This window comes from Oryzias melastigma, linkage group LG17 (assembly GCF_002922805.2).
Source record: "Oryzias melastigma strain HK-1 linkage group LG17, ASM292280v2, whole genome shotgun sequence".
In the NCBI taxonomy this organism is placed as follows: Eukaryota; Metazoa; Chordata; class Actinopteri; order Beloniformes; family Adrianichthyidae; genus Oryzias; species Oryzias melastigma.
In genome coordinates, this window is record NC_050528.1 from 4,627,490 (window position 1) to 4,651,144 (window position 23,655).

The 23,655-nt window shown below is 37.0% G+C and overlaps 1 protein-coding gene across 3 annotated transcripts in view; it reads left to right on the forward strand.

Annotated features, from left to right (window-relative positions):
• The window catches only part of rock1 (Rho-associated, coiled-coil containing protein kinase 1), a 52,733-nt gene that overhangs the window by 18,255 nt on the left and 10,823 nt on the right, over positions 1 to 23,655 (forward strand). For all 3 annotated transcript variants that reach the window (XM_036216213.1, XM_024273693.2, XM_024273694.2), the window contains exons 2-18: positions 5,703 to 5,784; positions 8,484 to 8,584; positions 10,908 to 11,045; positions 11,138 to 11,313; positions 13,646 to 13,730; positions 14,020 to 14,164; positions 14,257 to 14,395; positions 15,883 to 15,974; positions 18,420 to 18,579; positions 21,196 to 21,268; positions 21,341 to 21,429; positions 21,513 to 21,561; positions 21,633 to 21,768; positions 22,315 to 22,406; positions 22,479 to 22,725; positions 22,877 to 22,983; positions 23,056 to 23,206. In XM_036216213.1, the coding sequence (XP_036072106.1) occupies positions 5,703 to 5,784; positions 8,484 to 8,584; positions 10,908 to 11,045; positions 11,138 to 11,313; positions 13,646 to 13,730; positions 14,020 to 14,164; positions 14,257 to 14,395; positions 15,883 to 15,974; positions 18,420 to 18,579; positions 21,196 to 21,268; positions 21,341 to 21,429; positions 21,513 to 21,561; positions 21,633 to 21,768; positions 22,315 to 22,406; positions 22,479 to 22,725; positions 22,877 to 22,983; positions 23,056 to 23,206 (2,062 nt within the window). The remainder of the gene's footprint in view (positions 1 to 5,702; positions 5,785 to 8,483; positions 8,585 to 10,907; positions 11,046 to 11,137; positions 11,314 to 13,645; positions 13,731 to 14,019; positions 14,165 to 14,256; positions 14,396 to 15,882; positions 15,975 to 18,419; positions 18,580 to 21,195; positions 21,269 to 21,340; positions 21,430 to 21,512; positions 21,562 to 21,632; positions 21,769 to 22,314; positions 22,407 to 22,478; positions 22,726 to 22,876; positions 22,984 to 23,055; positions 23,207 to 23,655) is intronic.

Consider the following 23,655-nt stretch of genomic DNA (forward strand, 5'->3'; position numbering starts at 1 on the left):
TGATTTAATCTGGAATAATATCCCTGCATTTTTATTATTCATGATTATGTAAAAAAGTTACAGTTTTAAAGTTTTAAAAATTGGCATTCTGCTAGCTTTTTGGATTATTTTGGTATTTACTAAGGTTTTTTTAGGATTATTTTGGAGTTTAGCTAATATTTCAGCTACATGCTAGCTGTTTTGGCTAATTTTATTTATTTATTTTTTTTAGGCTGTTTTGAAGTTTAGCTAATATTTACACGCTAGCTGTTTTGGTTAATTAAGACTTTTTTCAGTTTTTTTGCTATTTTGAAGTTTAACAATTAAAAAAAAAGTTTTTAGACTGTTTTACAGTTTAGCTAATATTTCAACTACATGCTAGCCATTTTGGCTAATTTAGGCTTTTTTGCAAAAGTTTTTAGGCTGTTTTGGAGTCAGGCTACTATTTACACGCTAGCCGTTTGTGCTAATTTTGTCTTTTTTTATTTAGTTTATTGGGATATTTTGAAGTTTAGCTATTTGTTCAGCTGCATGCTAGCTGTTTCGTCTAACTTGAGTTTTTTCATTTGTTTTTTAGGCTAATTTGGCATTTAGCTAATATTTTAGCTAGTTATCAGCTTCTGCGTTTTCAGCTATCAATTTTAGCATCTTCAGCTTCTTCAGCACTAGCATTTGTAGCAGCCAAATTCAGCTTACAGCATTCATACTAGCATTATCGCAGGTAATGCTACAGATCTAGTTCATAAATATGTTAAAAAGTTACAGTTTTAAAGTTTTAAAAATGTAGTTTTAGAGTGTTTAATAAATGTTTATCCTGTTCGGCCCACGACCTAAGGTGTGATTTGGATTTTGGCCAATGTATCGGTATCAGCAGTTGCTGGGGTAATATCGGTCATATCGGTTATTGGTATCGGCCGTAGAAATGACATCAGCCCATCCCTTGTCAAAAGTACCTAAATGTACAGATTTTGTGGCATTTTGCACAGCCCTATCAATATTCTTAAAGCATTCATTAAAAACTATTTTCTATCTTTGAGCTGATCTCTTGTGGGGTCACTACAGCAAATCGCCTCCTCCTAATACCCTCCTCTGCAACCTCCTCACTCACACCAACCACCCTCTTTTTTTATTTTGAATCTACATCCACAAACTTCCCTTTGGCCCTCCTTCCTGTTGTCCCTTCTGATGGATTCATTCCCGATCCTTTCCATCCCCATAACCTCCAAAGAGAACCTCACTATCTTCAGACCTGCTACCTCCACCTCTGCATCCTGTTTTTAAACCGACAACACGGCTCCTCGCACCACAGTCTTCTGCACCTTTCCTTTCATCCTGCACACATCACAGCTAAAACCTGCTTGCACACTCCTTTTCAGCTCTGAACTTTGTGACCCAAAGTACTAGAAGTCCTCCACCTTCTTCACTTCTACTCTTAGTAACATCACTGTTCCACTTAAGTTCCTTTCATTCACACTCGGATATGTCTTCCTGTGACCTTCAATCCTCTGTTTTTTTCGGATTTCCTCCACCCGTTCCCTGCTCTCACAACAGATCACAGTGTCATCTGCAAACATCCTGGTCCACAGAGATTCCTCTCTAACCTCATTGGTCCATCTGTTCATCACCACAGCAAACAAGGAGCTCAAAGCTGGCCTTTGGTGCAGTCCCACCTCCACCTTGAAGTTTTCTGTCACACCTACAGCACATTTCCACACTGTCTTACAGCTGTCAAGCATATCCTGAACCACTCCAACGTACTTATGTTACCCTAGACTTCCTCATCCGAATCGCAGCTCCTTTTCTCAGAACCTTGTCAGACTCTACAAAGATCTTTTGATCTCCAGAACATTCTTTGTAAACTCTTCCTTCAGGATCACTCCTACTGTTTCACTTTACATCCACACAACGACAAAATGGATTGAAGCTGCTCCGTCTATTAAGCATGGTCACTCTTTGCTTGGTGTTTTTGGAAATCCACATTTTTTTCTTGCTGTCATGTCGGCCGACTCCTCTTTTTTCTGTCAAAAGTTCGACATTAAAGTTCTTAAGTCTTCCTCCTCGGCTTCGTTAATCAACAGTAGTTCAGTCTCCACCAAAACCCTGTAGGTCAGGGGTGTCCAACTCATTTTGGTTCAGGGGCCACATTCAACACGTCTGATCTCAAGTGGGTCGGACCAGTAACATAAGGGCGAAATAACCTATGGTCAACTTATCTGTAGCTTTGTTTCTGTTTTGTCAACTTTTCCTGAAATGCTCGGCACTCCACGACCATCTTTCTTTGTGACAACGTTTTGGTTATTGTGCTGTCACACCTGATAACTTTATATAATAACTTGGCAGCGGTGAGGCTGGAACCAAACTGCATCTTATCCAGATGTGGCATGCGTGCCGGTTTTACTTTTCCTTTGCTGCCCCTAGTGACGGAATTGCACATTACGGTCATTTCTTTAAAGAAACCATAATATAATGAATGACCTTGACTTTGACACGTGGGCTGTAGGTGGTAGTTATTGTTAACCCAGGCCACGACCAATCCGGTAAAAATTCTATTCAAGATGATCATGATTGATTTGTCTTTGAAATTGGACTAAGTCCTGACACATTTATGCAAACTTAGGACTGACGCACAAAAGCACTGAACTGTGCACCTGTTTGATTGCATTATTATATAAATGTATAAACAATGTTAAGTGGTAAATAACAATTTTGTACACTAAGCATTCATACATAAAAAACACTTCTGCATCTTAATATACAGCATAAGGTTGTCAAATCGAATCAGTGAAGAGAAACTATGAATATTTAATTAATATCATTCTCAAATCAAACGGTCAGAATCTGTATCCAGGTTTGCCAAATAGTCCACAGAGGAGAATGTTTTTCATTTTTTTTAATGTGGAACCTTTTAAAACGTGGCAGAATTTTCCCACTTAGTATTACAAGATGTGGTGAAATTCCCACTTTGTAAAACATAAAGCAGTTGAATTTCTGACATAATTAAACTATTTAGAAACACTTTTCATGCAGAAACAGGACAAAGTTCTTTACAGAATTCCAGCTCTTTGAAATGGAGAAGATAAAAACATATAACTGCAGCTTCTAGACAGTGATGGATCCAGTAATGCTTTTTTCGCCTGAGGCCATAATTCCTTTCACAGCAGTACAAGCATTAAAGCCAATAATTCAAATCATGAGCACATGTTATGACTCGCTCTCATTTTCTCATGACTATGCCAGTCGGGATGACCCAGTGCAGAAAGAGCAGTTTTATTGTTATTTTTTTTTAATATTTAAAGTAAGTAATTTGAATTCATGTTCAATGACACTTTGGTGTTTTGCAAATAATGATGAATTTATAAAAATAAATTGCACGCATTTTGCATCTTATGCAATTGTATTTTTACATTTTTGTCTTTTTAACATTCATGACTTCTGTGATGATGATCATGAAAATTTCCTGATTTTACAGACCTTTATGATTTTCTATGATTAGATGGTATGTTTCCTTTTGGGTCTTTTTAGTCGTCGTCTGTTGTGTTTTACTGTGATTGTGTTGTCCTAATTCTGTCTAAATTTAAATCGTTTAATCTCATTTTCTTTGTAAAACCCTTTGTAATTTGTCTATTATTAGAAGACATTGTCATCCTGCCAGCCCACAGCTTGCTTAGATAAAAGTTAAATAAAAAATATATCGGTAGACGTGTGGTGCACAGATTCATTTTATTTTCCCAGGCAGATGATTTCAGATCATGATACCAGCTGGTGATCCTCCAGCTGAAAATGTAGCTCTGTCACGTTTCAATTGGTTGTGTTATGATAAGGAATCTGAAAATGTGCTGGAACTCGCCGCGCTCACAGTCACAAACATTTTTGTGACTTTAAGGCATTTATCTTCATCCAGGTTCACCTTGGTTCAGCGTTTGACGTTTTTACTGCTCTGTTATGCATCTGCCAGAGTCAAGATGCTACATGTCTCAAGAAAGACTCCGAGGAGCTGTTTTTAGGCTTATGTTATCTGATTTGAGATGTAGCTCAGGTAATGTTTCTTAAGAGGAAAGGAAACGGGCAAAACTTTATTTCTGTTAAAGCAATCTTCTTTTTTACTCGTTTGGATAAAAAATGTACCATGTTCCTTTAAAAATAGAGGTGTGTCAAAATATCGATATTGCGATATATTTTGATATTTAGTCCTTTGATTGATTCTCGATGGGTTCTCACCAAGTATTAATCTTTTATTTTTGTTTGAAGAGGCTGTAAAACGTTACGTTTGTCATCCTTTGGTGAGACATATTTTTGGAGGTAGGTAGGGGGCACGTGTGAATGCTTGTCAAAGACATAGTATTACTGATTTGCACAAAACTGTCAATTTGTTGCACAAAATAAGACACAAGTTGTTTATTATGATTGTGTTCAAGCTAAAAAAAATAAATGGCAGTATATTGTCCCAAAATATGTGTTCTTCTATATAATGTAAATTATTAGATCTGCTTTTTACCAATTGGAGTATTGCGATATCATCGATATCGTGAGCAAAGTAGTGCGTATTGCATCGTATCATGAGGCACCCAGTGATTCCCAGCCCTACAATTTAATACCAAAATGTCTGTTTATGTTCCCAAAAGCACTATGGGTCATTATGCTTATCAGCAATTTGTAGTTATTGCTAAGTCTAGCTTTCCTTTTCAGCTCTTTATGGTAAAGCAGTTTGGCGTTTGTTTTTTTACATGTTGCCATATCTATTCCTTTTTTTTCTTCACTTTTTTACCCTTTTGTTTAATGGTTTTAAAATAATTACTTGCTGGAATTACAAAAGAAACTTTATGTACTTACTGTGTTGGTTGAGAATATTGTCATGGTAATATTTTTTTCTTGTTTGTATTTTAAACCAATGGATTGGGTTTGCATACAATACTACTCAGTGCTAAAGAAGGGAAGGCCTTGGTTTTCTTTGCAAATATGAATATAAACATAAAGATGTGCCGCTCTCTGATATCTTTATGGCCATAAAATATCTTTATCACAATTCTGTAAATAATTAACAATACTGTTTTATTTAACGCCTCCAGAATGTAATTTCTTAATGCATAGATGCTTCTGCTGTCTTTGTAGTTGTGCTGCCAGAAACGGTTATTTTAGTCGTCGACTAATCACCGATTAGTGGATGTAACGCAGACATCTTAACCATCATTTGCTTGAAACTAACTGAAAACTAGATATATATCATTACCTAAGATGATGAGCTGAAATATTAGCTAAACTTCAAAATAGTATAAAAAACCTTAATAAATCCCAAGATAGTCCAAAAAGCTAGCAGAATGTCATTATAACTTTCAACTTTACTACACTTTGAGTAAAGTGTAGTGAGGTAATGACTAGTCGACTAATAAATTAATCGTTGACTATTTCAATAGTCGATTACTTGTTGATTAGTCGACTAATCGTGGTAGCCGTATTTCTAGTTGTGTACTTGGAGTATTAGTTCTGTCCTATTAGTTTTTGTTAGACTAAAATATACAAACCTAAAACCTCTATGATAAATGATGTTTGATAAGTAAATCCCATTATTCAATCTGATCGATATACAGTATATCTGTCAGATATCATAAACCTTCCCCTCAGAGACCCCCCAGCATCACAATACTTGTTTTGCTTTCATGTCTGTAATTATTTTTTATGAGACACAGTTTGGCTTTCCCTCCATTGAACTCTTCTTCTTGTTCTAGGATGGCTTGGATGCTCTGGTGTATGACCTTGACTTCCCTGCCCTAAGGAAAAACAAGAGCATTGACAACTTTTTGAATAGATGTAAGTATTCTCCATCCAGCTCCTCCTCACGAAGAGACCATCGACTCTAATGCCGCGTTTGTGTTTGCTCACGTCTATTACGTATGAGCTGAAGTCTCAGCTCAGAGAAGTGGGCTGTTTTTAGGCCACTGCCAATATGTAGGCTTGGACACAATAGGTGTCTGCTGCTTATTGTCCGCCACAAAGGGCCTTTCATTAATGGCTGGTGACCCGCATGATGCATATCAAGGTTCGCTTCTCTTTTTTTGTTGCAATCCCCTCAAACCGTATAGCATTTTTTTATTTACGGACAATAAAACTATAAATGCAACTTTGATTTTCAGGCAAAGACTTTAAAAAGCCTATAAAAGGTCTTTGTTTAGAATATATCCTAAGAACCAGGATGTACAGCACGCTGGTCACAACTGCCCTTACGGGTGGATACAGGTTGTGTGCAGGTGAACGGGCAAATCTGAAGAGGTAGCGCAGGGGATTTTTCTACAGACATAGCAAACAAATGCACAATACACAAGAAGCCCCTTTTGACCAACCGCTTCCTCTGAAAAGTCTACATAAACATGCTTATGTGCGTTACGAGCTTACGCGTCGAAAACGTTCGCGTTCACACTAGGGCTGGGTTCATAAAATTGATCATTCACTTTAGGCTTAACAGATCAATAATTGATTCATAAAATATAAATCGATTTAACACACAAAACTAAAGCCTGCTAGCTTGATGCTAACATTTAATGGAATTTCCCATAGGACAGCTAATACTAACGCTCAGTCGACCTAAACATACATTACTGACTAAATGAACATCTTTATAAATTCTCAGATATGAATTTTCTAAACTCTTTTAAGGATTTTTTTTTTAAATATTAATTTATGGTATAAAATACAATTTTTATCTCATAATGTCTCCTTCTTCTGGAATAAGATATAATGCTATGGCATGATCGCCACCTAGTGGCCAAGCTAAAACACTCCTTAGGAGATGCAGAACAATGTTTACAATGTTAATGATCTGAACATTTGTGTTAGAACTTCTCCTTTAGAGAATCATGTAACACTGAATGATATTAACAATCTCATTATTTCTCTGATACATTTTACAATATGAGAACTGGATCAGATATATATTCTAATTATATAGTAGATTGTTAATGTATTTCTAAACAAATGTGTATAAATGTGTAAACTTAAAATTGAATTGAAGAATCTAAAAGAAATCCGAATTGTATCGATTCACACTCTTGTGAGTCAAATAGTTTCTGGAAATTATAATCGATCCCCAGCCCTACATTTCAGGACGTTTGTTTATGACTCCACTGTGTTCTGATGGTGAAAATGTGGATCATTTATTCAAATATTACATTTAAACAGTTTTTTTTTGTTCAAAAATGTTCAACCGCAATGCATTGTGGTCTATATTCTCTAATCTATTGTGCATAGATGCAGGCTAGTTTTTCGCGAAGACTTCTGGGAAATTTTGAGTGTTGATTCGAATGCACTATATAGTGATAAGGGGGGAATTCGGACACAATGTCTTAACTTAAAAACAATGTTGCTTCTTGAATTCGATTTACATCAGTCAGCCTGTAATTTTAACACAAACAGGTTAAAATTAATTATTAATTATTTTATTTCTCTCTTTGGTTGCAGCAGTATTTAGTATTTTTTGCATATTTTTATGGAATTCAGTTATGTATTTGTTCACCTAAATTCAATCTTCCAATCCAATAGTGGTTGGATTGAAGTGGCTTCTGACAGATCATACCATATAAGCACTGTACACACCACCAGCATGAGAAAAAGTCTATTTCCTGTCTGAATGTGAACCACAGCTATTGTGAAACCCTGGGCAAAACCTGCCATTACACATCTTCTCAATAGTTTTCAGGCCTGATCTTTTGTGGGAGAACATTGATGGATGTGGACTAATGGATTAGCTATCTGCTGAGACACTAGTCCATGAGTTGCCTGAAGGCTTCTTTACTCTGAATTCTCCTGATGCATTGTTCTTTACAGCAGAGTTCAAACCACTGCAGTCTCCTTTGTGTGTTTGAATGTACCCTGTGAAAATAATCCTACACAAACACACACATGCAGGCAAAACACTCAGGGAGATTTTTTTACATACAGCCCCACAGCAAAAGGACCTTTGAAAATCGTCAATATAAATTGCTTGATTATAAACATATCAAACTTTTTTCTCCAGATCAGCTTTTTTTTTTTAGTTATTTTTAGCATTTTTGAACTTAGATGCCCCAACACTTTGCTTTTCCATGCTTTCCTGTGCCAGTTGTGGCCCATGTGAATTGGAAAATTATCCTTCTACTACAACCATGACCAAACTTGGCTGGAGAGTGGATACTATCTTTCCTTAGGGAGCTAGAAATATTGCATTGGAGCAGAGACCAACCCTCAGTAAGCAACAAACTTTCCCCTAATGCTTTCAGCCTTTCCTTTTTTTTAGGGGGGGGTAACAGTCTTGTATCTGTTTGAAACTTGGCAGCTCCCTGAAATGATTTGAGGTTGTACAAACAGACACCTTTAGTCCTTAGTACTTGGTTGGTACATTTTCTCATCTTTTGATCTTTCGAAGTACACTGTAAGAGATTTCCTTTTTTTATTCACTTGCTTTAATGTGTTGAACAAACATATTTGTTTTTCTGGGCAGTTTGTTGTTATATCTTTTTTTTGCTTGTTTTTCTTAGACAAAGAAACCATTAGTAAAATCCGGGATCTACGTATGAAAGCAGAGGACTATGAGGTGGTTAAAGTTATTGGAAGAGGAGCGTTTGGAGAAGTTCAGTTGGTAAGTAATATATGTTTCTGTAATATTAAAAAGTAATTGCATTTATTAAAGTCTGCCAACATCCATCGCTGCTTTAAATTAAGACATATAATGAAAAAATATTTATAGTAATTCTAGCTCTAGATTGGTCTCGGCCATTTTTATATTTTGTTTTTTTAGCTACTTAATAGTAGAGCTGCCTCAAACCATTATTTTAATAGTCGACTTTTCACCAATTATTTTTTCAGATTAGTCAACTAATCCAGTCTTGTCCAAAGTGGATTTAAAACACACATCTTAACCGTCATTAGCTTTAAACTAACTAAAAACTAGATATATAACATTACCTAAGATGATGCTAGTGTGAATGCTCTAAGCGGAATTTGGCCACTGAAGATGCTAGTGCTGATAGCTGAAAACGCTACAGTCGATAGCTGGTATCGCTGAAGCTGATAGCCAGCTAAAATATTAGTTAAATGCCAAATTAATCTAAAAAACTGAAAAAAGCCTAAGTTAGCCAAAACAGCTAGCATGATGCTATTAGCTAAATTCTAAAACAGCTTAAAAAAGCAAAGAAAAAAAAACCTAAATTAGCCAAAACAGCTAGCATACTGCTGAAATATTAGCTAAACTCCAAAACAGCCTAAAAAAATGAAAAAAATTCTTAAATAGCCAAAACAGATAGCATATAGCTGAAATATTAGCTAAGCTATAAAATAGCCTAAAACCCCTTAATAAATACCAAATTAGTCTGAAAAGCAGAATGCCATTATAACATTCAAATCTACTACTCTCTGATTCGATATTGTATAAAAGTAATGACTAATTGACTATTTAATTAGTCGTCAACTATCATAATTGTCAACTAATTGTTGCAGCCCTACTTAATAGTTTAAATCATTAGAATTTAAAAAGCTTCTTTATTCAAACCAGTTTACATCTGCTTTATCACTTCCCTTTTTTAACTAAAGCATTTTCTAATCACCATTTGTACAAAATGCTGTTAAAATGAGCCACATTAAGCAGCATTTGTTAAAATGACATAAGAAACGGGTAAAACTATTGACTTCAATACCTTATTTTTTAAAAAGTGTGAATACGAAGTTATTTTGCCAATTCTGCAGTCATGGAGATAGGGTTGGGTGATGTGGACTTTTTATATCACGATGAAGCTTTTTTTCATATTGATATAACGATATATATCACGATATAAACCAAACAACTATATTTGTCAAATTTGAACTCTCCACGGCTCAGAAAAGAAATGTGTAGGTTATTTAGATTTAAATATTTATTTCATGTCATACTTTTATATAACAGATGAACTAAACATGATGCAACTGCGTTTTCAGATAACTAAGAAAACGCAAAACCTTTTAGTTTCAAGAGAACATACATAAAATACAGCAGTTCTATTTAAAAACATAGCATTCATTTTACAGAAAAAATATGTTTTCAAGTTTTACAGAATAAACATAAAATTATACCACTATTTTACACAGAAATACCTTAGATGTTTTACTTTTTGAACTTTTACTTGAATTTTTCTTAAGAAAATGAAATTACTTTGAAGTAAGTTATTAATCAGAATGAACATTTTCTTTTGTCATCTAACTGTAAACCCAAATGTAAACGCACTGAGAGAAAAAGGGGAGAGATTTACCAGAGATTTTGCCTCCAAGTGATTACATTTTATATAAAATCATAACAAAGAACAGCCTGAAAACATAAAGATTTGAACTGTTGTTGTTATTTATCGTTGACATTAAAGCTGGATTGAAGGAGGCGGGGCTACTGCTAATGGAGTAAATTCTGTCATTATAGTTTAAAAAAAAAAAGTGTTTTTATTAATTTACTACAAATTTATTTTGTTTTCTGAATCCGTTGCATCTCAAAGTCCGGTCAGTGAAAATATCGTATGACTTTAAAAGGTCCGTGACCACATCAAGGCGTCACAGGAAGCAGCTCGTTAGCATTAGCATCTTGCTATGCTACATAGCGGTCACCAAATCAACACTTTGTTATCGAACTTTCTATTGTTGCGATGAGTCCAGCCGGTTTGTCCTCCAGTTCTGACTGGATCCAGCTAAAAACCGCCAAATGTTTCGCGTCTTCATCAGCCGAAACTAAACATCACACAGAGATGATTAGTGGAAGTGACCGTGAAGGGGTTGGACCCTTCAAAATAAAAGTCTCGTGATGGCCTCATTCTTCTATTGAGAAAAGTTCCATTGTTTTGTCGCCCAGCCCTGCATGGGGATAATACTAATACTTTTTGTCCTTTTAAAGATGACCTCTAATCAATTACAGTGTCCGAAAAGTGTGTTAATTGTCGTTTTTCCAGGTGAGACACAAAGCTACGAGGAAAGTGTACGCCATGAAGCTGCTGAGCAAGTTTGAAATGATCAAGAGGTCAGACTCTGCTTTCTTCTGGGAGGAGAGAGACATCATGGCTTTTGCCAACAGTTCATGGGTGGTTCAGGTATGACCACGAAAACCTGATTATTGAGGCATGAAAACAAACAACAAACAATTATAATTTCTTTTATTTTCCTTGTCTTTTGAATCCTGCAGCTCTTTTTCGCATTCCAAGACGATCGCTACCTCTACATGGTGATGGAGTACATGCCCGGCGGCGACTTGGTCAACTTGATGAGCAACTACGATGTCCCAGAGAAGTGGGCTCGCTTTTACACTGCTGAGGTGGTTCTGGCGCTGGACGGGATCCACTCCATGGGTTTCATTCACAGGTGACACAGAACATCTATTACTATTGTAAATGTCTCCAAAGACCAAAAAGTCTTCTGCAAATTGTTCCACCTAAAACTATGAGAGACGTTTGCAATGTGCATCATAGATGGACTTCAACTGTGCGCTACAGAATCTGAAACGCTTATTTAGATAAACAATCTTGTCCCTAGTGTCCTTTGACAGCTCTTTGGTCTTGGTGGAGAGGCTTCTTTCGGACTGTTTAACATTTTAACACAGCTTTTCGATAATCTTTAGATAATCTCAACTGGTTATTTATTATAAAACCAATTTAAATTGTTTTTAAAAGCTTGTTTTTATACATTTAAATACATTTTATGCGTCTATTTTTAGCCTTTTTATTATGACTTTAGCCCAGGGTTTCCTGTAAAGATCTCCACAGTTTGCTCAGTGGTTGTTGCCGCTCGCTCTTGTTGGGGCTTCAGGGTCCAGCATCGCAGCCTCACGGCTGTGGAGTGGACCCTGTTGCTGTCCGGTGTGGGTGGGCGCTGTGGCGATGCTCTGTGGCTGTTATACTTGGATTTGCGTAGACTTTTCATTGAAGGTGGCTGCTTAAACGTGTGTTGACGCAGCCGCTGTGTTTGCACTTAAAGACATGCTCCGATAAGTTGTTCCCTCAGCAGAGTTATGCCTTATGTCTCTTTAATACTTCGTTTTTTTTGTGTGTGTGAGTCTGTCTGTATTGTGTACTACGGAGTATTAGGGCCAGTTTACAAGCTTACTAAATAATTAAACTACAACTTTAAATCTTGAAATTTACGGAATAAAAAAATTATGTGACAAAAATGATGTACTTTAGGGTGAATCGATTTAAGCTTAACAGATCAATAATCGATTCACAAATGAGAATATATCAATTTAGCACATAAAGCTAAAGTCCGCTAGCTTGATGCTAATGTTTAATGGGATTTCCCATAGGAAACCTATGCTTTGCTGAATAAATGAACATCTTTATAAATTCACAGGAATGAATATTCTAAACTCTTTTAAGTAACTATTTGGGGTCTAAAACTTTTTTTCCTTATGCTGTTTTCTTCTTCTTGAATAAGGTGTAATGCCATAGCGAGATCGCCACCTAGTGGCCAAACTGAAACGTCCTCCAGGAGAAGCAGAACAATGTTTACAATGTTAATGATCTGAATGTTTTAGTTAGAACTTCTACTTTAGAGAATCCATGTAACTCTGTATGATATTAATCTCATTATTTTACTAATAAATTTGAAAGTATGTGAACTGTATCAGATTAATATAATGTAAATATATTCAAATTATATAGTACATTATTAATGTATTTCTAAATAAACGTGTAAACTCAAAATTGAATTGAAGAATTGCAAAAAATCGGAATTGATTTGATTCAAGCTCTTTTGAATCGATTCGTTTCTGGAAATTATAACCGATAATCAGCCCTAATGTATTAAAAAGAAACCAAAATTGTCTTTTTATCAGAGCCGTGCTTGAAAATCAAAGACGTGGAAAATCTTTTAAAGCTTTATTTCCTGATCCGTGTCAAAAACAAAGAAATTCCAAACATTTTTTATTTTTTAAACACTCCAATCCAAGATGCTTTGACAGTTTAGTCAATCTACTGTACTCTGCATTTTCTCTCTGGACTATACGCTCACTTCAGCTTTAATCTCAATAATTTACAAGATTTAAAGTTGTAGATTTATGATAAAAAGAACGATTATACTCTGTCGTAAATGTGTGTGGGGTGTATATGTGTGAGTTAAGGAGAGATGGGTGAGTTTTAATCTTTTTTCTTTTCTTTTTTTGTATTTTGTGGTCTGTTTTAATTGTAAAGCACTTCGATGCATGAAAATCACTTTTTTTATAAATAAAGTTTTATTTGATTGAGGGTGTGAATGGGTATATTTAATACAGATAACCAGTTCAAACAGATGCCATTATTACTGCTCACTAGTGGATAATAGAAGACGAGGTAATCCATGTTGATCCAGTTTGTATATTTAAGCTTAAATAAAACTTATTAAAGAAGTACAGACAGAATTCTTACTTGTTCATAGAACATAAATACACATTTTCTGCACCACTATACAAATAAATTCTTCAAAACTAAAGAAAACAGTTTGATTTCTTAGATTCTAAAATCTTTTACAGCTGAAATGTATCCATGATCAACATTACAGACCAAATTCCACAGATGAGTCATTGCCCCACTGTTTAGTGTACAGTTCATTATTATTATTTTTATTAAAGAGCATAATCGACAGGTTTGTAGAACGTCTTAGTAATGTTATTTTTTTAATGTTGTGACATTGATATAATTCTGTCATGTTTGTTATTTAACAGGGATGTGAAGCCTGACAACATGTTGCTAGACAAAGCAGGTCACCTCAAACTTGCAGACTTTGGGACCTGCATGAAAATGAACAAGGTAATTCGTCCAGCTTCCTGTAAGCCTTTCTCCTTGAAGAAGTCCAGAAACATGAGCTGTCACAGTAAACATCAAGCTGTCTTCTGAAACAGCTAACCTCTAAATAAAATAAATAAATTATTACAAGATTCTCTAAATATTTATACAGTGTTGCTTATTATTTCATGAAAATATATGGATTTTGTTTTGGACAAAAATGCAAAGTCTATAAAAACATCGACTATTTTTAAAAAAAAAAGCCTCCTCAGCTCAAAATGACTGAACCAAACGGAGCTGTTTTCTTCTTCAGGATGGAATGGTACGATGTGACACCGCGGTAGGAACTCCGGACTACATTTCCCCCGAGGTCCTGAAATCCCAAGGAGGAGATGGATACTACGGCCGAGAGTGTGACTGGTGGTCAGTGGGAGTCTTTCTGTTTGAGATGCTCGTTGGTAAGTTATTTTTTTTAAATATTAGATCCGACTCTCTGGTGAGAACATAAACGCTAAGCATGATGGGATTTTGTGTTCGTTCTGGTGCACAGGTGACACTCCCTTCTACGCCGACTCGCTCGTTGGGACTTACAGCAAAATTATGAACCACAAGAACGCCCTGACCTTCCCAGACGACAGCGACATTTCCAACGACGCAAAGAATCTCATCTGTGCTTTTCTGACGGACAGGTGAGGCAACGAGAGGTTGATGGTTGACTGACCACATTAGGGCTGCCACGATGAGTCCAAGACTAAAATAGTCCACGACTAGTTTAATAGTCGATCCATCGTTACTTTATATTATATGGAGTCAGAGTTTAGTACATTTTTTTTAGTTAGTTTAAAGCTAATGATGGTTAAGATGTGTGCTTTACATCCACTTTATGCAAGACCCGATTAGTCGACTAATTGGAAAAAATAATCAGTGATTAGTCGACTATTAAAATAATTGTGGCAGCTCTAAAAAACATTCATCAGAATGTGCGTCGTCTTTATGGCTGCAACAAACAATTATTTTAACTGTTTTTTCCCCGATTACTCGACTGATCTGATCATCCGTGAACTGGATGTAAAACACGTCTTGACATTTCATCCGCTTTAAACGTTTAAGCTAAATTCCAACTGAAGACAATTAGGACAATAGTTTATTAAACTTGTGATGAATTATGCAGCTTAAATCATTTAAATTGAATATAAATCAAGACTTAAATCAAATGACATCTGAGACAAAGGAAGTATTTTTCACTAAAGAAAACTTTTTTTCATGTTTTCCAGTTTCAAGGACTGTTAGCGTGTTGTTATGGTTCTCCAGTCTTCTTATAACTTCCTCTGACATCACTATTGACCCGGATTTTTTTTTATTTATTTATTCAGTTTCATTTTTATCCAATCAAAGGAAAAACATGCAATAGAACCTTGACTTGTAAACTCAAACTTGATGGAAATAAAAAAAGTGACTTAACAGAAAGAAGAAAAATGTATATTGTCTGCCCTTTTTAACAAATCAAGAAATAAAAATGGTAAGAAGGAAAAACATGAAACATTCTGCTGATTTAGTTTACAATAAGAGAAGATTAAGAAAGAAAGAACAAAAGTGTAAAATTACAAACACCAACCAGTGGAAAGTGAAAACCATACCTCAAGGATGAGCACTTTTTATTGATTTTACTGTTTTTATGTATTTTTTAAAACTTGATATTGTTGTGACGTTATTAATTTCTGTGCTCAATACATTCCATTTATTTACTAATACAGAAGTATTCTGTGTTTTGGTTTGATAAATATTTCACGCCCTTTTAGATTAAATTTGTTTTTTTTGTGTATATTTTCATTAAATTAGGAGGAATGGATTTTATATTTACTCTGTACACATTTTAAAATATTAAAGTTAACAAGATAATAAAATGATTCGTAATTTTAATTTAATAAATAATGGATTAGACGGGTCACTATTATTACTTCTTGTGATAATTCTTATTGCTTAGATCTCATTAGTGCGACTGTCTACGTGTGTCAAAGACGCTGACAGACACATTATTAGAAAGCGTGTAGTTTTGAGAAAAATAATAGTCGTCCGCTATTTTAATAGTCGTGACTAATCGTGGCAGCCCTAAAAAACACAAAATTATAAACTCCTTTTGTTTTAATTTTCTTTTTTTCTTGCCGTGTGGCTACAGGGAAGTTCGACTCGGCCGTAATGGCGTGGATGAAATCAAGAGACATCCCTTCTTCAAGAACGACCAGTGGACGTGGGAGAACATCCGAGACAGTAAGACGTTTTCTCATTCCTTCAGAACAATGTTACCTCAATCATGCAGCCAGCGATCATGTTTTCCATTTGACCTACTGCAGACAGTCGCAGGAAATTCTTGCAGACGAGCCATTCATGGCGTATCCTTTCCAAGACCCGAAGCCATTCCTGCCCGCAGGAATAACTGGCAGCACAGCGTTTTCTGAGATAACAATGGGGGAAGCAGGTCAAACGGTTGGAGCTGCAGCGCGGGCTCGTTAGAAACGTTTCTAAAGTCGCGTCTTTTGTGTCGTTATGTTTAATGTTTGACTGAGCTGAGATCAGCACTTTGGAGTTCGTCGTCCCGACATTTCGATGTCAGCAGCTCTTTGAATTCACAGCATTCTGAAAAAATGATTCTACTCTGGAGAACGGTCAGAAAGATGAAATATAATGAAAATCAATTTAACATGTTCTTGAGGTATTTTTCTGATAATGGAGGACATTTATTAAGAATTGTATTTAAGTATTTTTAAAATTCAAATCCCTTTAAATTAGGAGAAAAAAAGAGTCTATCTGATGCATCTACAAATAGATTCATGTTTGTTTTCCTCGTCTGAGCTGGAATCTGGATCAAAACTGTACGGCTGGATTTTTGTTGCACTCCTAATGTGAGATTGGGGGTGTGAGGGGCTGTAAGCTAGCAGGAGAGCATGTAAACAGAGAGCTCTCATCAACAGAGAGGGAAAGGGGGATGCTCTGCATCAACGGTCACAACTCAGAGGCATATTTCTGTTCTGCAGAAACTGTCCTAGAAAACGTCTTAATTTCAGATTTAGACTAAAAGTGACTAAGTCATAATTAAAAAAAAACACAGAGAACGCTTTAAAAATAGATCAAAAGACGATCAGAGTGGGCTTTTCAAGACTGTGGAAGCTTTTTACTTTGAAAATTTTGTTCTGATCTCAAATAAATCAATTAACTTAAGTTAAAAATTATCTGATGAAATTGCCAACATGACTTATAAGAGGAAAATGTTTCCGTGTTTATGGTTAAATTGCTGTCAAATTATCACGTTATTGTGATTAATTAATTACATTTTTGTACGTTTTTTTATCGCATTAATCTCATCTTTACATCGGATGGTGGAGTGTTTTATCATATATCATATCATTTAAGGAAAATATAAATATTGAATAATTTATCATAGCTTCAGTTCTGTTATATTTTTAAGTGTAATTTTTTTTTTTTTTTTTTAACAAAGGCGGACTGTTTAATACACATTGAGTTGCGTTGTCATGGTAACAGCTTCAGTGTGATCGATTCGCGCTCCGCTCTAGCTTCTCTTTTAGAACGAGATCACCAAGAGAAGTAAAAAAAAATCCCCATCATTTTAGAGGGAAAGTTCATGTCTTATTGCTCATTTTTGTCCAGATGATGAAGCAAAAGTTTATTTAAAAAACAAAAAGTCTGAAGTCTAAATAGTTGAATTCCTGCTCTGCGTTTAATTTCTCCCTTCTTAGATTCTCTTCTCGATTTCTTTTCTGATTCATCTCGGCTTTTAAAATGATCAAATTCACTCAAACAGGTTCAAGGAAACTATAAAATCTCCTTCATGTCTTTTCTACTGTCTTACTGTTGAGATGAACTGTAGAAAAAGTTATATCAACATTTGAATTATGGTGTAAATAAGAACTTTGTGTTCAAATTTCTTTGGATCGCTCAGAAAGTCTTCCTAATGTTTATTAATGCTGTAAATCAGAGACTCTGGACCTGAAGCTTTTTAAATTTTATTTGTTCAAGATTGAATAAAAATTACCCCTCAGTAGTGTCAAAGTAAAGGTTAGAAGTCGTTTATAATTAAAGAAAAAGCTTAATAAATCCAGCTTTTTAGTTTACTTTAGATCTTTTACTGCGTCACAATGTCACAAACTTCAATAAAATGCTTCAAAATTAGACTTTTCACACCAAATATTAAGTTAAAGATCTCGCGATTAAAACCGATTAATTAATTACACGTCACGGTTAATTAATCGCACAAATTATTTTATTGTACTTTACTGTAATTGTACTTTATTTCTATTTTAATTGTTTTAACTGTGTTTTATTTTCTTGTATTGATACCTTTTGGCTCAGGTCTCCCTTGAAAAAGATGTAAGTCTCAATGGGATTTTCTTGTAAATAAAGGTTAAATAAATATAAAAAATAATCACATGATAGCACTAATTATACACACTGAGATGTGAATCAATAGAAATGCAGCTTCAGTTATACATTTTCTTTTTTGAGATCAATATTTCAACTTTGCATGACTTGTTTTCAAAAAAACTCAAATGAAAGATGAAGTTTTTATGTAGGAAATAAGAGTTCCATGTATATCTGAACGTTCATTTATCTCCACATTTTTAGATTTTATATTAATGAACCTTTATGACGCATTCCTTTTGTCTGATCAGGATTATTTCTGGTTTTTGTGTCTTGCAGCCGCCGCTCCGGTCGTCCCCGAGCTCAGCAGCGACACCGACACCAGTAACTTTGACGACATCGAGGAGGACCGGGGGGAGGAGGAGACGTTCCCCATACCAAAGGCCTTTGTGGGGAACCAGCTCCCCTTCGTCGGCTTCACTTATTACAGCAACCAAGAGTAAGTCTTCGCTGAAATCACAATGAATTTCTTTATTTTACCTGCAGGAACTTCTCCAGGAAACGGGGTCAAACGGGGTCGCATTCCCGGGGCCTCCACTCCACCACAGGAACCCGGGGCTAAAATGTCCCAACAGGGAGGGAACACTTTTACCAGCAAACGAGGCCGGGGCTTAACGTACTTAGCACGTCTAATGAGTTTAGATTTCACTCTTTCTAAGCTGAAAGTTGGAGGTTTATTTAGGACGGCGTTGAGCTGCGGAGGTCAAACGAGCTCTGACATCAACCTGGAAAGGAACTTCCACAATAAAAGCTTGCGAACAAGAAAAGTTTGAAAACAGTCATTTTAGGAGAATAAAATACAACATTGTGTTTCATTTACTACATGTGGAGCAAATGCAGCTGGTGTTTTATAGCCAAAGAAATGTTAGCCGTTTTAATTTATTGATTGACACTGTACTAAGATAAAATGAAAAGTTTTATTTCCAGTTTAAGTGTAATCAATGTTTTTTTTTAATTATTATTTTCATGACAAACACAATGTGAAGTATAAACTTTACAGGTAAAATGACCTCTCACCATATAACAGATTTTTTTTTTATGCAATTTTGGACATTTTTTTTTTTATTTGTGTTCTGCGTCCTGATTGGCTGTTGACTTTTACATTTAATCACCCTTATGTTGCATTCACACTAAATGCGATGAGCTCAAAGCTCTGACGCTTCGGGAGCAACTGCCCACGTTTTTCTGGACTTCTTTTTCACATCATGGAAAACATGGATGATGTTGAGCGAGCAGCTTGGGTTTGAATGTTTTAGAGCTCTACAGAGGCGCTGGAAAACACGTCACCGTGTCTGGGTTCACCAGATCCTTCTGTGTGATGTACTTCACTCCTGACAGCTGTTTTAAACGTTACTTCCATCTGTCTGTGGCCCAGTTTGAGTGTTAACTCGAGAGGGGAAAAATAAATTTAAAACTGGAGGATCTTTTTAATATTGTTTCAATGAAGATAAAAACGTAAGCACATGAATCTGGAATGATCATGCCCGCTATGACGACACCCGCAGCAGCTCTCTGTCTGCCAAGCGTCAGTGGGCCAGCATGGCGAGCTCCGCTGCCTGGGTACCAGCATTCAGGGCGGCAACCCCGCTAGCTCTGCCGGACCCTGGTCCATGGCGTTCACTTGCTTACTGTGCTGTCCACCGTGGAGCTGGATAGCATAGCGGGCGCGATCGCTGCATCTCCATGAGCTCTGTGGCAGGCTGGCCACCTGTCCAGAGGTTTTTTTTTTTATCCCGTTTTCACTCAACAGTAACTGGGACAGTCTCCAACATAGGGCTGTAACGAGTGTCCAAGTTGCTGATCGCTGATTCGTGATCTTAATAAATGTAGTTGATAATTAGTTGATAGTTGCAAAATATTATCTGAGGACAATGTATTTTAGCTCTGAAATACAGAATAATGTAGGATTTTAAGTTTACGAACTAAAACAAAACCGAAAGAGCAGCGGTACCGTCACCGGAAGTGAACGCAGCTTCGTGTTGGTGAAGCTTCTGGTTTTGGACTAGGAAGAGATTTTTTCTGTTCAAAAACTGAGACAGAAGTTCCGCTCACAGACATAACATCTAAAAAAAATGAAATAGCTTTAACACCGGAGCTTTAGATCCAGTGTTTACATTCTTTTGGTTATGATAACTCTTCAACAGTTGGCACAATTAACGAAACTCCAGCGGATTCTGAAGAAACGCAGCATCGCGCTGCTGAAAGGATGTAATCAACGTGAATCAGCTGATTCTGATGCAAAAACAAACGACTTTTTTCATACGGGCTCCTCACCAATACGTGAAATGTTGAAGAACTTTGAGGATAGAAAAATGTGGAAAGAATCTTCAGGTTTTGTAGTTAAATGATCCAAAACAAGAAGGATTTTTTAATGCTTTTTATGTTGTTAATATTACTGCTGAACTTAACCTGAAGATTGACAAAAAAATAAAAAATAAAACAACATTTCTTTCTATTTAAATCTGTGTTTTTTATCAGTTTTGTTGATTCTGATCTCCTGCTCTAAATGAAGGCATAAATGATGGTGATTAAATACAAATATTTAAATTCTCATACATCCAGTAAAAAGACAGATACAGAGACAAACATATTAAAAAGTAAGAATCGTGGTTCAGTTCATGAATCGTTGAGCTTGATTCGTGAATGCAACGATCCACAGCCCTACTCCGGCAACCCCGCGGCCCCGGCGGGTTAAGAAAGCAGCTTTTCTCCTTCAGAATCTACTGGAATCATCGTGTTAACGCTTGAAAAGTTACAGTAAATCAAAGAACAAAAACATTAGAGCTTTGGGGTAAAAGCCTTAAAAAGAAACCCGTCTCCTTTTGAGATTACGCCTCTTATTAACAATCTCAAAGGAAAAATTTAGATTGATATCATAACCCATGTTTATTGACATTAAATGTCTGTAATTTAGTTAATTTTTAAAGTTTCCTTCTTGAATAAAAGCTGAAAGAGCGACTTTAAGATATAAACACAATTGTGTAAATACATCTAAATTTTTCTCTGAATATGGAATGATGACAGCTCACGATCAAACTGTCATCTTCTCCTGCAGTCTTCTACGCAGCTCCACTTCTGCAAAGACCTGCGAAAAACATAGCAGTTCTGCAAAAGAAGACAAGAGTCACGTAAGTGCACCAGACGTCTTCAGAAAGCAGTCCGCGCGGTGAGACATGTGCTGACCTTTCACGTTTGTTCAGCTGGAGAGTCTGCAGAAACGGATCTACCAGCTGGAGGAGCAGCTTCACAGCGAAATGCAGCTGAAAGATGAGCTGGAGCAGAAGTGCAGGTAAGTCCAACCAACGTAAACTGACATTCTTTCACTGCATGAATAAGTCAGTGAATATCTATTTAAACGGTTTTCCTCCTCAGGACATCGAACACAAGGATTGAAAAAATGGTGAAGGAACTGGATGAGGAGGTTTGTGTTTTTAACATGGAAAAATGATCCAGAAGTTTCCTCTGCATCACTGCTGCTCGGTTCTTCTGCAGGCAAACCTCAGAAAGAGCGTGGAGGCCAGCATGTCTCTGCTGGAGAAGGACAAGATGATGCTGCAGCACCGATTCACCGAGTACCAAAGAAAGGCCGACCAGGAGGCGGAGAAGAGGCGCAATTTGGAGAATGAAGGTAAAGGAGGACAGTGAGCCGATGCTGTGAGGTCAGAGTCACAAAATGACGACCAAGACAAACTTCAACTGTGATTTATTAAATGAAAGAGAATAAGGCAATTATTTGTAGTTTCTGGACAAAAACGATCTTTTATTCAAATAAATAAGGTATTAAGTAGTCGGCAATCCAAACTGAGTGTTATTTTACTGTGGAATGGAGAGCAACAGGATTTTTCTAGAACAAAGGTCTGCAAACCGCGGCTCTTTTATTCCTCCTTTGTGACTCTTTGATGAAAACTTCAAACTTAACTAATAAATAAATTTAGTTGAGCCGCTTTTCTCCTTCAGAATCTACTGGAATGATCGTGTTAACGCTTGAAAAGTTACAATAAATCAAAGAACTTAAACATTGAAGCTTTGATCTCTGTCTATAGAGAGATAAATTGAAAACAGACAAAAATAGAGATTTAGGACTGAGATTCCAAAGGTGTTATCAGTACATAATGTGAGCTGCATTTTTAAATGTCTTTAATGTAACTCTTGTTGTGTTTATCTTCTCATCTAGTGTCAACTTTGAAGGAGCAGCTGGAAGACATGAAGAAGATCAGTCAGAACTCACAAGCATCAAACGACAAGATCGTCCAGCTGCAGAAGCAGGTACGTTTCTAATAACCACTCACACCATGGACTTGAAGAAGCGAATTGATAACCCGGTGCTTCGGATGACAGCTGGAGGAGGCCAACGACCTGCTGCGCGCAGAATCCGACACGGCGGCGAGACTCAGGAAAAACCACACCGAGATGGCGAAGTCCATGAGCCAGCTGGAGAGTTTGAACCGGGAGCTGCAGGAGAGGAGTCGGGCTACGGATGGAGAGAAGGCGCAGCTGGAGAAGGAGCTCCTGCTGCTTCAGAGCACCCTGGACTCGGAGCGGCGGAACAGCAGTCTGGGCTCCGAGGAGATCAGAGAGCTGCAAGGTAACGGCTTTTGGAACAAGAAGGAGGTGAAGTTGTGTGGGAGTTAAAAAAGAAGTACTTCTTCCTCATTTCAAGTCAGTTATCTGTCTGAAGAAATGGCAGTTTGGTGTCGAACCCGCCTTGATTCTTGACATGTCTGTTTCCCTCAAAGCGAGGATGGCCGGTCTGCAAGAGGACAACCGGAACCTGAAGCTCAGCCTCTCCAAAGCGGAAGGAGAACGGAAGCAGGCTCAGGAAAGAAGCAACAACCTGGAGAAGGTAAGCAGACGTCTGTGTAAGTGTTCATCTGTGTCCTCCAAACCCTCAATGTCCGATTGTGGATATTTTTAGGAAAAGAACAACTTGGAGATCGACCTGAACTACAAGCTGAAGACTTTGCAGCAGCGGTTGGAGCAGGAGCAGACGGAGCACAGGGTGACGCGGGCGCAGCTCACCGACAAATACGAGTCCATCGAGGAGGCCAAGTCGGCCGCCATGAACGGTGTGCAACTCCAGCGTGTCCTCTGGACTCTTTCAGGGCTTTTTTCATCCTTTCTTTATGCTTTATTTTGTTTTGCTGCCAAAACCCTTTTTTTGTTCTTTTTGACCTTTATATTCGTTTGTCTGGTTGTAGTTCAGCCTCTTGTGATGAGTCAGGAATCTAAGTTTAATGGTGAAGTCACACCAAACGTCAAATTTGTGTCTGAAACCACTCTTTTGACGCCCGTCTCATTTACTGCTTCAATGCCTTGATGCACCGGCCGCAGCAAGCAGATAGCAGATAGCCTCCAGATAGCGGATAACCTGTGGATAGCGGATAGCCTCCAGCTAGCGGATAACCTGTGGATAGCGGATAGCCCGCAGATAGCGGATAGCCTCCGGATAGCGAAACGCCTCTGGATAGCGGATAGCCCGCGGATAGTGGATAGCCCGCGGATAGCGGATAGCCCG